Source organism: Typopeltis vanoorti, chromosome 5 (assembly GCF_054136105.1).
Source record: "Typopeltis vanoorti isolate ZY-2024b chromosome 5, IOZ_Tvanoo_1.0, whole genome shotgun sequence".
Taxonomy (NCBI): domain Eukaryota; kingdom Metazoa; phylum Arthropoda; class Arachnida; order Uropygi; family Thelyphonidae; genus Typopeltis; species Typopeltis vanoorti.
The window spans coordinates 41,460,443-41,479,478 of NC_143553.1; the positions used below are offsets into that span (position 1 = coordinate 41,460,443).

Here is a 19,036-nt window from a genome sequence, read left to right on the forward strand (position 1 = left end):
ATTAAATAATGTAATTCCGTCACTCACTTAACTTTCTCGCAAGAATAACAGAAGTATGGACAATAGAAAATTCAACTCGTATCAATAAATAATTCATTATACAGTTGAGTAATTATTACTCAAGTGTATATTAATATTTATAATAAGCGCTAATCCTAATGTTAGTGTCTCTAGATGAGTAACACTGGGCAGCAATTTTCTTTTTGCTAAACTAGTTTTTAGCCGTAAGCTACTTGAGGTAAGATTTTCTTTTTCTCATTCCAATTCCACATTTATTGACAAAACAATCAGAAGCGATAATATTCACCTCCCCCCTTATTTTCTCACCATAACGGGATAATTTTAACGATAACATTTGTTAAAAACAATATTATATCATATCTACAGTGCCTATTGTCAAAAGGAGCTCGAGATTTAATTGTTGTGATAATGAGTCCTGTCACTATACAAAAATGCAATTACGAAACGCTAATGTTCATGATTTACGGACAATTCCTTCTTTGTTTTTCGTTTACACAATCAAGACATTTTTATATAAATCTCACCTACAATAGGTTGTTAGTCTACAAAATATTTAGTACTGTGAGTGGACTAAGGGTGAGATAATCCCAAAATCCTACTCTAGAAACTATGAAACTTTTAGAAGTCAATTATGGCCTTCGGTAAGCAGTGGATTCATCGCAGGTGGACTAACACCTGCGATGAAATTCGCGTACTCCTCAAAGACATCTGCAGACTGATTCGAACCCATAGCCAACTAGCCATTTGACCACTACAAATAATTCGACTGAAATGATTCGACAAATTAATAAAGATCTTAAATTCCGTTCATTAAATTCCATCCAGAAGGTGCGGAATCAAATCATTTTGTCAAAAAATAATAAATAAAATAATATATATAACATAATGATTCCACTGAAACAAAACTGAACCTCACACACAATGTCTGGATTACCTTGCGCACTGCTGTAATCTTTGGTTTGATGCAAGTATGCCCCTGCAAATGGTTCGAACGACGACGGGAAAACATTCATTCCCTTATATCGTTACAGCGAAGCTGTTACGCATGGCAAAGGTAAAATCCCTATATATATATATATACATATATACATATATATATATATATACATATATATATATATATATATATATATATATGTATATTTCACAACTTATACCGACTGGAAATTGGCTGAACGATCGTTTCGATTTATGATTTTAATTTCAGCCGTTTGGCCAGATCGACCAGTAAAACCGCTTTTACACTGCACACCTCTTGTAATCATTTATTGGCATGTCATTAACAAGTTCTATCCAGTCACAAGACTGCATACCACAAGATAAAACAGCTCTAAACAGGATAAATGGGGCAGTAAGAGATGCACTTAAAACTCATAGAAACCAAGTTTGGGATAATGTATCTTACCTATTGATCACTCTATCTGGGGGGGGGGGGGGGGGGTTACTGAGAAACATCAGAAATAAAAACAGTTCCCTCCCCCCATAATCTCAAACCAGGGCTTAGTTCACACAGATGTAGATAAGGCAGAAGCCATACTAAAGAATCTAGAGCAGTGCAAACCCTCTTATAACAACTTAGATTTCAATCACTCGTACAAAATCCACAGACAGGTCAGACACGCTTTAAATCTCCCAGATACCAGCACTGACCATATTGCTCCCACATCACCTGTTGAATTATATGATATTATTAAAAAAACTTAAGAACAATAAAGCTCCTGGACCAGACGGCATCTCAAACAGGGTGATCAAGCTGCTGCCTCGGAAAGCCGTAGTGTACCTGACCAGTATAATACATGCAATCTTAAGATTTCACTATTTTCCTTCCGCCTGGAAACTGGGTGATGTAATTCCTATACATAAGCCAGGCAAAGACCCACACCTACCGCAAAATTATAGTTCAATCAGTCTTATCTCTAATCTGGGTAAGGTTGCGGAGAAGGTCATCCTCTCACGACTCCAAAACCTCAGTAAATGACCTAAACATCGTTCCTAAAGAACAGTTTGGTTTTCGGCCAACACCACAGTACTACCCAGCAAATCCACAGAATTGTGGAATACATCACCACCAGCTATAACTGGCGCCAGTACACAGGAGCTGTTTTCCTAGACCTATCCAAAGCATTTGACAAAATCTGGCATTTTGGACTCCTACACAAACTTATCTCAGCCGGTACCTCACTAAAAATGGTTCATCTAATCCATTCATATCTTAAGAATAGATCAATGCAAGTAAAAATCAACGGTTCTACATCGTCCCAGGGCCATATCTTTGCTGGAGTGCCGCAGGGATCCCTACTCGCTCCATTTTCGCTGTTTTCTATATACATGTCGGACATCCCGCACAATCCGATGACTTCCATTTTGGCCTTGTATGCGGACGATACAGCAATACTGACCAGATCGCTCCGACACCATTTCGTTACCAGAAAGCTTCAAGAAAACCTTCTAAAGCTGCAGGGTTGGTTATCCAAATGGAGATGGGAAGTCAACCCCCAGAAAAGCTCAGCCGTTCTTTTCTCAAAAAGGCCAATATCTCTTGCAGGAGATGTGTTACTATTCAATACTAAAATTCCCTGGCAGACAGAAACAAATTATCTGGGTGTGATTCTGGACAAAAGGCTATCTTTCAACCAACACATCAAGTCGACGTGCGCAAAGGCATCTAAAGCCACAGCTCAGATCTATCCGCTAATTAATAGAAATAGCAAGCTCAGCAACAGAATCAAATTGCAGCTATACCAGATGACGATTCGTCCTATAATCGCCTATGCCTCTCCAGCCTGGAGCCACACCTCTAATACTAACATTATCAAGATACAATGAGTGCAGAACAAGCGCTTGAGAATGATTCTGAACGCCCCGTGGTATGTTAGAAACAATCAACTTCATAGAGATACAAATATTCCTTATATTTTCTCTTTTCTACAATCCTTAGCATCCAAGTTTTTCCTAAAGACGTCCACACACCCCAACGATTTGGTTCAGCAAGCTGCAGCATACGAGGCAACGGACATATTCAAATATAGAAGACCAAAAGCTATATTAGCCTCCTATAGCGATGCATAATCTCCATGCCCATTCAGGGCGAGCAAACTGCTCATAAATTTTACTCTCACTGAAACCACAACAGATAGCGGGGAATATGAAAAGCATCTTGCTTCACCCCTAAAGACATAAATGTCAATTGTCAAGATTGTATTTGAATTTCTTGACTGGTTGCTTTCAGGCGGCAGACTTTTCTTTTACCCTCAGCGCTGTTTGTGTGTGAATATTCAAAACAGGGTGACAGTTCCTGCGATATTTGCATTCATCCTTCTGCGGCACTATCATATTACGCTCAGTCATTTTATATCGTGCTGTAGGCCCACTATCACATTGAACTGCACGCGCACATCCACCGGCCCTAATTGCGTTATAGTCCGGAACGGACATGTGATGGGGTGATATACACACACAGATCTTTCCGAAATTATGGTTTTACTAATTTTTCTAATCACTACTTCACTTTTTTATTTTTTTAATGCAAACTGACTTTTACTTCTGAATTCTGAGTAGGGTGCCTAACAAACAAGGGGGGAAGGAGAGACCAATACAAAACGTGTCTGTGCAAGTTCAAATGGATTAAATCAAAGTCATCTTCTGCTGTGCAGTGTCCGGTATGGCAGCCAATCAAGCTAAACAAGTTTGTTTTGTAGCAAAAGTACCATGCAGCCCATTGTATTAAATTTTGTTTTAAAAATTGACAAAACGGCTGGTGAAGCATGACACATGGAGATGCTGCCATGAAACGTACACAAGTCTTAAATGATTTTCAATAATTTTAAAACGGCATTAAAAAAAAAATCAACTGACTGTAATCTTATTTGATGACCATCATCGTCACCAAATTACCAAACTGTGAGAGGGGGCGGGCAATTCGCACTTCACGGTTCAAAAAGGGCGAAATAACAGAGGAGGTTAAGATATCCTAAGTTCGTGTAATTTAATTTTAACACAGGAGCTCAACATGACGCACTTCCACAGAATTCCTGGCGTTTGCTTAGCAGAAAAACTATTCGCTGAAGAGCAGTTTTGGGCGCAAAAATTGTTATACTAACGACATTCTCCGTATTTGATGGATTTGTACAATGCGAATTTAAAAATACATATATAATTTTTATTTATTTAGTTTTGGAAGATCACAAATTTCATTGTTTTCAAGGCCATTACAAGAAATCTGACGAATTTCGATGACTTCGATAAATATTTTCGATAACTGCAGAATGGGCTTAACTTTGAATGAATTGAATTCGATATTTTAAATTGTCCTAAAATTGACGTTTAACTCCCCCCCCCCTCAAAAAAAATTTTTTTTTTCCGCTTTCAAATCGCTTGTTTTCTTGATCTCAGATGACAATACTGCCAAAGCAAGGCCACGCATGTTAACTGCTCTAACTTAATTGCTTATCAAGGTCGTAGACCGGAAACCATTATTATTTCATGATAGCTTTGAATGACCTAAAATGACGTAACGCTTAAAAGAGAAGACAGCTGGATCTCATCCGTAACATGCAATGCACTGTACAATAAAGACAAGAAAAAATAAACGCAAATACATAATGCGATTTATTTTTTTTTTATTATGTTGAATGAACAATTCTTTGCATGCTGAAACGACTGGCGTAGTCTTAGAATAAACGTAATAGGAAGATAAATATTTTTCATTTTATTTATTCATTTTTGAAATCACTCTATTTTAAAGATTGAAGGTCGTTGAAAATATGCACTCAACAGCCATCCATACGATTGGTAACACATTAATATAGGCCTGGTTTGGTTTGGTTTAGTTTAATAAGAATTACTAAGACTTTGAGTATTAAAATTTTCAAAATAACTTCTGTGATTTCTATTCAAGTAGCGGTCGATACAATAATGGACCATTTCTGGTCGATATGTGTAATGTATACACTTTTATACATTACGCGTGCTGCATAAAGTTTTCATATTTTAGCTTGCTTTCTAATTTTGTATACTTCAAGATTAGGCAATATACTTGTCAACAGCAGAAAGCAAATTTCGCTACCACTGTAATTACCCAAAATTTTTAGATATGATTTGTGCTTCTTTCGTGGTCCAAATCTTGAGTAAACAGTAAAAACATAACAAAAAAACTGAAAGTAAATTTAGTGACGGAAATGACGATACAGCTTATTCAATACTGACTGAAGCATACAAAGGTTATATGAAATATACTGCAACGGTCATCCTAATGGGAATTGTATTTTTTTCAGGTGGTTTATTATTTTTCTAAGAGATTTTTATTGTTTGATTATTCCAATCTAACAGATGAAAGATAAAATTTCAATGTTTTCCAATAACCCTTAAACATACACTCTGTTTCAATTCGACTTCAATAAATCGTTAAATAATTTTACCCTTAAAATAAAATTCTTAAATAATGATTCCCAAAGTGTGATATAATTCGAAACACAAAAATAAAAATGTCATAATGCATAAAAAATCTATACAAATTAAATTAATGGATACCTATTCACTTTTCCCTATTTTTTCTACGCAAAACTATTTCTATTATAGATTTATTTATTTTTATAGGTAACGCGTGCGTTATTAACCGGCAAATATCGTAAGTGAACTTCAAAGTTAACTAAGCATTTTAAATTATTATTATTATTATTTATGGAATCTCCATGGAGTGCGGAGAATCATCGTGGGAGCCTCAAATCAACCATTCCACACAAATCCTACCATACCTCTCCTTGAATCCATTCACGTCATGGAATACGCAATCAATTCTGGCAATCCATTCCACTCACTCACCACTCTCCACGCAAAATAATCTGCTCCGCACAGCCCTACTAACCGCACAACTTCCACGGATGGCCCTAGTTCGTTGACTATTTGTCATATATTCAAAAATTTCACTTCCAGCAATTTTATACAACCCCTTTAATATCTTAAATGTTTCTATCATGTCTCCGTCTATAAACTAAACTTGGTAACTCACAAACCTTCAACCTATCCTCGTAGGGAGTATTCCACAGACCCGTCACCATCTTGGTCACTCGTCTCTGAATCTTTTCGACCATCTCCTGGTCCCCAGAGAAACCCAGGTGATCAAATCTGTGAGCAGTAGTCAAGATGTGGCCGCATCATAGCCTTATAAAGAGGAATAACTTCCTTATCTTTATCTGTAGCGTGTTTTTCAACATCCAAGTAATTTGTTAAGCTATTTTACCAACTTTTGCAACTCTTTGTCCACCATTATCACCAAGTCTCTAGCCTCATCAATTTCCTGCAAACGAATACCATCAATATGATACACCAAATGCAACCTTTTCAACTCGAAGTGCATAACCTTACATTTTGCAACATTAAACTGATAATCATTATCCATTGCTCACATAATATTATTATATCTACTTATAAAATATACAGGATATCTACATCACTTTATTAACTATTGCTCTCCCCAGTTTTGCATCATCAGCAAACAACTGAAATTACATGATCAGTGTTCAGAAATCAAGATGTATTCCTCGGGAGATTACTCAAACACAAAGATCATCAGACAATAGTAATAGACACTGTCACCGTAGCAATAGCTCTTTCATATATACATCTTGAAATGGAATACATGCATTACCTATGACTGTAGATCATATTCTATCAAAATGGTAAGTTTGCGGTGTCATCTACATAACGATCATACTAGAAAATATGGATTTACCTCAGTGGGAGGATTCAAGTATCGATTCCGACCCACCAAGGTTCACAATAGACAGAAAACTGATACATCATGAATATCTGAAGAAGAAAAAAAAATCAAGATGAAAGTTACTTGAGAAATATTCTCATCGCTGACAAACTTCTTTTCATGTCCTGAAGTTGTGATATTCTTCGTGTACTGAAAGGCAAGAAACTATGCTCGGGGTGTTGTATAGGAGTACACACCCATCTCTTGGTCAATGAATTAACATAAGCATGAACAATCCGTATGAAGGGTTGTTCATACGCTTCTGATTTATTATTATTATTTTTTACTTACTTTTCTGTGCATGACCATTTCAAATCGAGTACCGAACATTAAAGCAGCAGAAATACTTCAACTTTAATCTCACTCTCCACTAAGTGTTAGATGCTTCGATATCCCTAGAAAAGTAGGATTCATCTTGTGTCATGCTAACCATATCAGAAAATTCCTTGATGCACTGCTTCGGCTTAGAAAACTGGTGTTCACCGAATTGCTTTAGAATATCCCATACTGAACTTTGCAAAAAGAACTTGGCTGAAGACCCGTAATGACTGGGTGCGATTGTAGATACATCACACACTAGAACAGAGCAATCGTTGAATACGAGAGATAACTTTTCATAGGCTACCCGACATTATTAGCATTGCAAAGCTCTAGGACACCCACAGTGCAAGTCTAGTCGTATGTCAAGTCCTTGGATGAAACGGAGGTAAAGTGAGATGTATATGAAGAAAATGTGTTTACGCTACAGCAGATAAATAGTACTCCAAACTTTGATTCATCATCAGTTGCATCAGTCTTGGGACTGGTAGCTCAGCAGCAATTTCCTCCATTCCGCTCTGTCATTGGCTTTCTTCTTAATCTCTTGGTAACTCCTGAAACCTGTGCTTTCTTTGACTTGGTTAAGAAAGCTTTTCCTTGGTCTGCCTCTTCTTCTTTTCCCCTCTATTTTGCCTTCAGTTATTCTTTTCACAAGTCCATCATGTCGAAGTATATGTCCAAACCACTTATCCCTTCTAATTTTGATCGATTTAATTAGAGTTCTTGTTTTGTTTATCTCTCTCGGGACTTGTTCGTTTGATTTTTTTCTGTCCATTTTATTTTGTTCATGCGGCGTCAGCACCACATTTCAAAAGCCTCGAATCTTCTTACATCTTCTCTGTCTAGAATCCAGATTTCACATTCATACAGTGCAATGCTCCATATCAATGTCTTGTAGGTTGAGGTTTCCTGAAAAAATGCTTTTCATCTTAGAGAATTGGGCTTTTGCATAGTTTATTCTTGTTCTGCCATCTTCTGTTATTAGGCTTCCTATATATTTAAAGCTTTTCACTTGTTATTTTTTTTTTTTTGTTTCCCGCTGATGTCTATATGCTCTATATTGATAGGGATTTTGCTTGTAACAAGGATTTTAGTCTTATCTGTGTTGATTTTCATTTTATAAATTTTAAGGTTATTATTTAGTAATTTTAGCATTGTTTTTAAAGTTCTTCTGTTTTCTGCTACAAGGCTATGTCATCAGCAAATCTCATACACATGACTTGCTCACCATTTATCTTTATGCCACTATTTATTTTATCTTTAGTTTCCTGGATGGCCTTTTCAATATATAAATTAAATAAAAGTGGTGAAAGTATACATATCCTTGTCTTACTCCACTCCTTATATTTATTATTTTCTCCTTATCATTGATTTTAATCAGTCTATTTTGATTTTTGTAAATTTGATAAATTATTTTTCTATCCCTCAAATCTATGCCGATATTAGTTAGACAATTTAGGAGTATTTGCTGGTTTACTTTATCAAACGCTTTCTCTAAATCAAGGAAGCAAATGTAAGTATTTTTACTAAGGTCTAATCTTCTCTCTATTACTGTTCTTAAACAGAGTATTGCCACTCTTGTTCCTTTATTCTTTCTGAATCCAAATTGGTCTTCATCCAATAGACAATCTATTTTTGAATAATTTTTAGCAGAATTTTGCTAACATGTGGGATTAAAGCTATTGTTCTAAATTGGCTGCATTTATTTGCATTATTCTTTTTTTGGTATTGGTATTATAGTTGATTTCATAAACTCCTTTGGTATTTCTCCTCTATAATAGATTTGGGCTATTAATTGGTAGAGTAAGGTTTTTGTCTCATCACCTAGATTTTGTAGCAGTTCTATAGGAATATTGTCTACACCTGGACTTTTCCTTTACTCATTTCGGAGAGTGCTTTATCAAATTCTTCTCGCATTATTGGCGGTTCTAGATTATCTTCATTTTGATTTTCTATGCTGATATCAACGTCAAGTTCGTTGCCATTAAAGAGATTTTCAAATAATTCTTCCATTCCATTAATATATCCTCAGATTCTATGAATAATTTTCCATAGTCTTTGATGGCATTATTTTTGCTGTTCTTATTAAATTTGAAAGTCAGTTTGTTAATTTCTTTATAGGCTCTCTCTGTGTTTTCTTTTTTAAATAATTCATCTATGTTATTACAATGTTCTTCTGGGTATTCTTTTTTGGCTTGTCTACATTTTCTTGTAATTTGATTTTTAAGATATTTGTATTTGGTTACATCTTCTTCTTTAACAGCATTTTTATATTTTCTTCTTTCATCCATAAGGCCTAGTATTTCATCTGTTATCCAATGTTTTCTTTTTTCTTTTTCTGCATTTTTCAATAATTGATTTGATGAATTTGTAATTAACTCTTTAATAATATGCCATTGGTTTCAATATTATTCTGACTATTTATGTTTTCTGGAATGTTATGATCAGTTGCCTCTTGGTATCTTCTCTTTACTTCTTTACTCTTTAATTTTTCAAGATTCCATCTTATTGGTTTGTTTCTTTGGATTTATTTCCTATGTTTCGCTTCTGTTTTCATTAAGACAAGGTTATAGTCACTACTAATGTCGACACCTGGATAGCTTTTGCAATTTTTTTATTTGGTTTCTGTAACTTTTATTGACCAATATATAATCTATTTGATATCTATTTGAATCCCCAGGCACTTTCCAGGTGTATCTTCTTCTTTTTGGAACTTGAAATAGTGTATTTGTTATAACTAACTGTTTTTGTGTACAAAATTCTATTAGTTGCTTTTCTCTTTCATTCCTACATCAAAAACCAAATCTTCCTGAAACATTATCATTGCCCTCTTCTCCCACTATAGCGTTCCAATCTCCCATTATTATTGTATTGTCTCTGTCTTTAAAGCAGTTCCAGATTTCTTTGATTATAAATTATAAAAAACACAGATTTTCATTGCGTTTCATGTCGGAAGAATATCATTTATTATCTGAAATATGTACGTTCAGTTTCATAATAAACGGAAAATGAGTCATATATGGCATGTGAAGTTGAGTGAAGACTAGATCCCATTTTTGAATGTTATTAACTTTCCATTTTTTATAAAAGAAATGTCATACCAATCGTACAGCTATTAAGAAAAATGAATTTTTTCACACCCCCTTCAAAAAATTTAGAGTAGCTTTGTTTATAAAATGAGGAAACACACACAGAGTAATACATTTATACTCACCTCCATCTCCAATCAACTTCATCTGTACGAGGCAAGGATCTTCATTGTGCTCTTCGAGCACGGTATCATCAGTTAGCGTAAGTTCCTGCGAAGAATAAAAATAAGGGGCGAGGTTAGAAAGTATGTGACGTATATTAAACAGGACAAGCAGGCATGCACGCACACAAATACACATCACGGCACAGCGAGAGGAGTGGGTAGACTTTTCTTTGGTAACTATGCCGGGAAAGTGGGCGTAGTTTTGTTACAACGAAACTTGGGCACATACAGACTTCTCTAAGCGTGAAGGTCATTAACCTGCTTCAATTGGTACAGTCAGCGCAGGGTAGAATGGAGGCCTGTTTCGGGCACTTTTAAGAGCTATAAAACCGGGGAGTCAGATTGTAATTTAAATTTATAACTCGAGGCGCTCTTAGAATGATCAGATTCATTAATCATCTAAGAGACTGCATGCGTTGAGGTACGCAATAATACTCCTATTAATATAGATAAATTCCTTACTGATTTTTGTTTAATATGTGCGGTGCTGGAACCAATTTTAAGCGATTTTTGTTATGAATTGTTTTGTCTAAGAAGGGGTTAAAAAAGTAGTACCTTATTTTTTTGTATAGAATTAAATGACCGCATATTTACACACACACACACACACACCAACGCGTGCTCGCTATATAAATTTACAAATTTGAACCTATGGTACAGTTTTACTTATTAGCTGAAGGCTGTATTTGAACTCTGGAGTTTTACCCCGTGTCATTCTCATTTCTTCACAGTAATTAAAAAAAAAAAAAAAAAGATTTCTTTCAATACAATATGAAGCATCGAATAAAACACAGACTTCAGTTGCATATTACATAATCAACACAATTACGTAGTTAAATAATTGTATAATTAGAATATGATATCAGCAAAAAAAGTAATTAAACGAAGAACGAAAGAAAGACAATTATCAGATAAATAGCTATCCAGAAGCAATATACTATATATCATAAGCATCTCTCTAATTACAGAAAGATAAAATGTTTTCATTTAAATATTATAAAGTTCAAATGCATAATTATAATTTAAGTTATTTAAACCCATGTTTAAATAACTATAGCATTAATTTATGAAATGAAATTTGTTATTGTGATGTCAAAATTGCGATTATTATATTTCTAAATTAAAAAAATAAAAACGATACGTACTTGCCTAAACTTTATGGAGATGAAAAAATAAATTTGGACCCACACAAATCCTTCAACTAAATGGGGAGGGTAATGCGAAACTGAAGTTAATACTAGTTAGTCCGGTATACGTATTTGCAACTTTGGACCCATCATCACTTAATTTCGCATTGCCATTTAGATGAAGGATTTGTGTGGACCCCGATTTTTTTTTTATCTCCATTTTATCTCCATACTTGCCTTAACCTTATCGTAGTGAGTTTATAGTTTCGCATTAGGAATCGAGTTATGAATCTATAATATATTGTCATGTTTATAATATTATACAGTGTTAATATAAACTGTTAAACAGGAAAAATCAGTAACAAAAAGAGAGAGAGAAATTGGGCCAGCCATTCTGGGTGCTCGTAAAATGATCTGATTCAATAACCATCTAAGAGACTGCATGCGTTGATGTACAAAATAATATTCCAATACAGATAATTGGTCTTACTGGTTTTTGTTTAATGTGTGAGTGATGGAATTTAATAGAGTATAAAAGCTCTAACTTTGCAATGATCTGCTCATTTTCACAAGCTTCTAAGCTTATTCCGAAAATGTTTTTCTTTTATATTTTTGTCTATATCTTCCATCCATTTCAAAATCTGTCTTAAAAACGTACTTAATACTTTTCGTCAAGTTTGAAAATTTGCAGAAGAAAATAATTTGAATTTACATTCGAACATTCGCTCAGCTGAACGGTTGCAGATGATTCTCGACAGAAGGAAAAAAAAGTGCAGATATTCTCTGGAATTGGAAAAATAAATGTTAGAAACATAATTCTACAAAAAAAAAAAAAAAAAAAAAAAATGTTTGAAAGAAAATCTGTCCATACAGTTAAGAACCCAAGCAAAGCCTGGTTTATTTTATTGTAATACAAACCTCGAACCTGATGAAATTAGCGCTACTTTTGAGTTTGTACAGAAATGGTGAGAGAATCATAAAAAAAAAAGTCCACTTATATACTGAATTATCTTTAACTATCTGCCTTTGCACTCTACGACCTTTGCTAGAAATAAACAATTTTAGTTTTGTCAGTGTGTTTAGTGATTGTCAACGTGTGCGTTCTATGGCGGTTTATTTGTTTCAAAGGAGTGGTTTCCATTGTGACAACATTGCAACATCAATATGAGACGTTAACTGGGCTTTCAGCTGAAACATTTTTATAAAGTTTCTTCCTAACATTCCTGTTCTCCCACACCAAAGTGCCACCAATATCGGTTCTGCTATTTTTGCGCTGAAATTAAAATTGAGTACTCTTCTGTATGTAATACAATATTTGATTTAAATCATATGAACGATATTTTTCATGTAAAATAAAGAAACGAGATAAACGCTAGGGGCGATTGTTTCTTCCTTGGCATGCTTATCGCTCAACCAATCTGATTCATAATCTCTATAATCTGGAGGAAACAAACGAATCTCAGAAGTGACTAACAAACAAGATAAAAGGATAACAAGCAGAGTGTGTGTATGTGTGTGTGTGTGTGTGTGTGTGTGAATGAGTTTCAATCTCACGTGAATCTGATATGAGGCTAACGCGTGACATTAAGTTTTTTTGTTTTTGTTTTTTTTTGAAAAATGCAACTCATTACAGTAGTGTTGACGTAGGACAACGTCACACACAGATCATGAAATGATTCTTAACGACTGTGTAATATATTGGAAATATCTATTCTTCTCCATCAGTTGGCCATGATGCTTGCACGAATCATACAAAATGCATGCCGTTTCTTCTCAGAAAAATGCAATCTAGAAAACGATGTGAGGTTTTCCAAATCTTAGGACGAATTTCTTCAGTTTGCAACTCTGATAAGCAAAATATTGTTACTTTCTCTACAATAAGGAATATATTGTGCAGAGTCACGCAATTCTATTACAATATTAAAACCGACTTCCTTGTTGCAATTTGTAGAGGATAAAAAAATAACCACCTGAAACTATTAGTTAATCCAAAGGATTATTTGCCTTTTCTTAGCGTGAACCAAGCTTAATGAATGTTTATGAAAGCAATGGATTAGAAGGGTGACGGTTTCAAATGTATTCAGCTTCACTTTTCTATTGGCCAAGCAAAAATCGAACAAGGATTTTTTATTGCTACACAAATAAGAAAATTGATAAAAGATGAGTGGCTTTAAAGAATTTTGGCATCTAAAACTAGAGGTGATGAACATTTTTCAAGAATCTTGCAGAAACTTTAAGTAAATAAAAAGGGAAGCTCATTAAAAATTCAGATTGAAAATTGATGGTGTATATTAAAATCTTGAGAACAACAACGTCACTGAAAACAGACTTCTTTCATTATTCAACAAGACTTTTTCCCAACAGGAAAAATAGTGCAAAAGGAGTGTACACTGATTTAGAGAGGAATCAAATAGTTACAAATAAAATTTTAAGTTTCAAGGTAATATTGCATGAAAAGTATTATTACCTAAACACTTGCAATAGTATAAAAATGGTTGACCTTCGAATGGATGAACTCGGCTCTCCAATCTACAAGCTGTGAGCCCGAATCCTCGCTGCGGCATGTTGTCTTATCAATGTCTTTAACCAGTATATGATTTTCATTATTGAGTGTGAGCAGACGACAGAAGTGGCTTGCAAAAAAAAAAAAAAAAGTGACCTATCTGGTCTTTAGAACAGGGTTCTCGGATTGTCGAAGCTTGCTCATGGTGCTAATGGGATACAGGCACAAGCTTTCATGGGTAGGACCGATAGAAAGAAAATTACAGGTTAGTATGTGCAGCTATTTACACACTTCTCAAACCTCTAGGTTGGGAGAAGAAAATAAGGTCATTTTCGGATGCAGCATTTCAATATACAGGGCTGAACCATAGCACGCAAAAATTCGTGCATTGTTAAATACATAAAAATGCTGTGTCCTCATTCTCACTTTAATAGCGAAACCGTTATATTTGCATTAATCAATCTGTTTATCCGCTTCATATTTTCTAAATGTGTATATTTTCGTTCCATTTCCGCACTATAGTTCATTTCTAAGTGAGTAAATTGCAATTTTGAGTCTAGTTTATAACCATTTTCCAAGTTCAAATTCTAGGGAGGTACATCATTTTTTATGATGTCCAGGAATAGTCTATGCACATACCAATGCATGGATTGAAACTACAAACATTTCGCTGCAGCGTCAATATCTTACTGCAAAATGCATAAATAATATAAAATACCGGTTAAACAAGTCCCACCTACTTAAAAATTGTCTGCCTTAAAAGTCGTGTGACTTTGAAACCTTAATGTGATGGTGACACTATTGTCATATACGTAGCTATCGCATCAATTAACCTTCATGGTGCCTCCTATTGATAAATTGTGACATGTATGCGATTAGAATTTTCGTATCAGTCCACTCCAATAAACTCAGTTCCGCCAATTTCTAGAAATAGTTCACGATCCGTATTAATAATATACGGAGTTAGAATAATGTAGAGAACGTGTCAAGCAAAGCAGCAAGTCACCCAGGAAGTGACCGAATGGGAAGTAAAAGGATAACATATTGTAAATTAGTATTATTGTAGGCTCTTATGCGACAGTCTCAAGGTCATTTAGATAAATCTGACTGTGGAATGTATTATTAAGAAGTTAATAACTGACGTATGAAGTATTCAGTTAGGGAATTTTTTTACCGAGCTTCCTGGTCGTTCACTATGTGCTTGTGATATATGACAATTTAATGTCTGGACAATTTAAGTTAAGTTGTTTTAAAGTAGTAATTGAATGTTTTTTTTTAGTGTGCACTGCTGAAAGAAAAAAATATTTTATTGTTAAGTAGAGGATCGTTGAAGAAGTTTAAATGTGTTGTCTGCAAAACTACGAGTCCAGATTATGAAGTTGTATTTAAATATGTACATTGATGTATATTTTTCACTTTATGCTGTCTCAATGAGACAGCATAAAGTGAAATTAAATCGCTTATCAATCAGAGCCTTGCACGTTAAGTAATAATTCACAGTGAAGATCAAAATGTGATTAAACCCGATGACCACCAAGTTTAAATGGGCTAAACAGGGTGCAATCGCTTGAGTCGAGATCCGGGACCAAGTGGAGATATCATTCAATGCTCTGCTTCTTTGAATATCAATAAACATTGATTCTACCAGAACTAAACTGTTTACGCCAATGGCGACTACGGTCTATTTGTCACTCGCCCTTCCTTCTAGTATAGTTTTACTAGAGGGGGGAACATCCACATCACTGGGAATATATTATTGCTTGTAATGAAAAACTGATTTCAGTTTCAATTTCTTTTCCTTTTCAAAATAAAAAGATATGCAGAGATGGTTTTAAGGTAATTAAGAAATAAAGTTACGCTAATAAATAAATAGTTAGATTTAAATTTAAAACTTTAAAATTAATTTTACTTTTTTATCATTATATATCTAATGATTTGATAAAAGGCTATAAAAGATCGGTATTTTTAATTTTATTATTATATTTTAATTCCTTGCTGCTCTCGAGATGTCACAGAGAACACTATTGGCATTGTAAAGAGAATCTGGGGTGGGGTTAAAAAGAGACTGACCAAGTTTCCCTTACGATTAGCTGTCAAGATAGTGAATTTTTCAGAGGTTCTGGGACAGAATTTGTAATCCATACTATCTATAAGATACACAGCAAATATGTAAAGAGATCCTGGTATGCGAATTAAGAAATTTGTATATCTAAGTTCTGTGTGCGGTCGTTTTTAGTTTTGGAATAACTAGTAGCATTAACTCCCCCCCCCCTTTATTTTTATTTTATTTATTTTTTGGAACGATGACAGCAAAGTGACTGTATCATCTTGGTATATGGATAACATTTCCACGGACGTTTAACGAATTATGACATGCTCTACTATATTTTTGCTTGCCTGTTGATTTTTTCGTTTGATAACCACTTTAGCGGCGTTTTTTTTCTTTCTTTAATTTTATACTGAAAGTCTACTGATTGCGTTCAAGGGGAAAAACGTTTAAAATGTATTTTAATATTTTCTGTTAAGTTCGCTTCATTATCACTGACAATATGTCACTTCGTCCAAGAGTTGATGACAACATTTTGATCCCTTTGGAACCGATTAAATTTGTTAAGATTAATGTTGGATGAGAATTCTGAATATCAATTTCACGCTGGAAAGAAATCGAAATACTTTAGCCCAGTTTTAAAACTATATAGCCAGAAATCTGCTAACTATAAAAACAAAATCGCCCAATTAAAATTAATTTTAGCAAGTCTGATGCATTAAGGTTTCAATTATAAACGAGTATCAACAGTAGCCAGGTAGTGATGAATATCATCTCCACAGCAGGATAATTTTTTAATATATTCGAGAATGTCAACATCAGATCGCTGACTGTGTTGGAGAAATGATAAACTAGAAATGAATTAATGTCAAGTACCAAACTAGAATTTGGCACTTAGCTAATGTAGCTTAGCAGTTTTCACAAGGACCTGTTGATACAGTATATATTGTAAAGAAGATTAAGAAAATTTAGTAAGCAAAGTAATTACACTAGAGTAAATTACTACTAATTTTTATAAAGTAGTATTTAAAACTCCTGACATACAGAACAGTAGTTTTCGAATCTTAGTTTAGCTCCTAGCCTATTACTGTAATTCGGAGATTTCTTTCAGGAGTTACTCTCCCACCCCCCTCCAGATGGAGTCTGGTAACTAAATTCCGAAAATATTATATATCATATAATTGAGATTATACATACTTCCAAATTTAGCACCACTGTTAGTCAAGGGTTTCGAAAAATACAGTTTTGATAACAGGCTGGTCACATATTACTCGACACTTGAAAAAAGGAGAATAAAATAATACATTCATATATAAAAAATTATCATTCACTACATCGATTTGATGCCATGCGGAAATTTCTATTTATCTCAGTAGTACAGATTTGGCTCCGAACTCCACGATTTTGATGGTTTACGTTTACTACACAATTCGCAAGTTGTCGCTGATTTTTTATTTTTTTTAAAATATATCATACCAGGGCCGGATTCAAGTTGTTGTGACCCCTAGGCTATAAAGTTTAAGACCAACTCTACTGAGTAAATTTTAGGTTATATATACTGAGGTGGAGGTTCCTTGTAACGTGAGGTCCAAAGTTATAGCTTCCTTCTCTAACTTATGCTTAAATCCGGACTTGTATCATAATCATTGTTACTTAGCGTTCGATGATTTATTGGTCTTCAGTCTCACAGGACAAGATACAGCACAGTTTTTATTGCAATTAGTTGAAATGCGACGGTAGTACTCTCGGATCGAATAGTTTTTTTGTTTTTTTTTCACACAAAACTATGACCTATAGAACTGCTTCCGTTTAGGATAAGCAACTGTAGAAACTACTCAGTAGAAACATGTAGAAACCACTCAGCCACTGAAATATAGCTATATATTTGGCTGGTAAATACTGGAAATTACACTAGTTAATCAAAATTTGTCCACATCCGCTGTATCAGGCGCACGCAATATGCACGCAAATTACTACTGCCGGGTCGCATGTTCATTTAGCTTTAATTATCCGAACATTGCATACATTTTTTTAAGGAAAAACGAAGTAAATTGCAATAATAAACAATGTGCTTACTGAAATAAACTAAAAGCATGCAAATTTATGTAGCAATGATAGCATAAGTGAGGCAGAGATGCAACGCATACAGATCAGTGATAATGACTCCCATTGAAGGATCCTATTTCTCATGGGGGGGGGGGGACCACATTTCAAGAAGAATTAATACTTGGTAAGATCGAGAAAGTTCGTATACTATCAGTATGGCCGTATACTATCAGTATGGAACAGTAAATGCCAATAAGTTATTGTTTCATTGCCAGAAACGTTTAATAAATAATGTTTTACTTGGTTAACATATTAATATGGATATTTTATCCTTGAATAAAAAAATTCATTATCTGGTTATCAAAAAACATATTTTCTTTAAAAGAAAGTAATTTTTTGTCCCTGAAAACTGATTTTCATTGTGAGACCGAGTATATCATCAGTGGCTTTATAGACGTGATGAGCCCTTGACCTCTTTCGAGAATTTTCCACCAACTCGTCCTACCATGCCATTAGTCAATTTCAGTCATAATTTTGTCCTTCCTTCTAGAACTATAGGATTTAATTCCAATAGTTTCCTTGACATATCTTTTGTCATTGTAACAATGGAACATGTATATACGATGCTAACTTAGACAATGCGGCCCAGATTCTTTTCATAGCATGTGGTGAGTGAATGGAATAAGCTACCAGTGGACACTGTGAGCAGGTTTTCGGTGAATGTTTTCAGGGAGAGGCATGATAAGTAACAAGGAATTTCATGATCTTCAAGAGCCCTTCCCCTCGATGGGTCCATGATTCCCTGCAGGTGCCTATGTAATAAAGTTAAGCATTTTAACTTTTTTTTTTTTTACTTGCAACACCAACAACGATTAGTATGGTCATCATTGCAGTGGGTCTTACATTTAGTTTTTGAAGTGTCAAAATCATTACAAGTAACTGCTCGTGAGGACATCGTCGATCT

The 19,036-nt window shown here is 34.5% G+C and overlaps 1 protein-coding gene across 1 annotated transcript in view; it reads right to left on the bottom strand.

Annotated features, from left to right (window-relative positions):
• The window catches only part of LOC150106336 (uncharacterized), a 580,415-nt gene that overhangs the window by 247,486 nt on the left and 313,893 nt on the right, over positions 1–19,036 (bottom strand). The window contains 1 exon segment of the mRNA XM_090393088.1: positions 10,311–10,395. Within this exon segment, the coding sequence (XP_090249214.1) occupies positions 10,311–10,395 (85 nt within the window).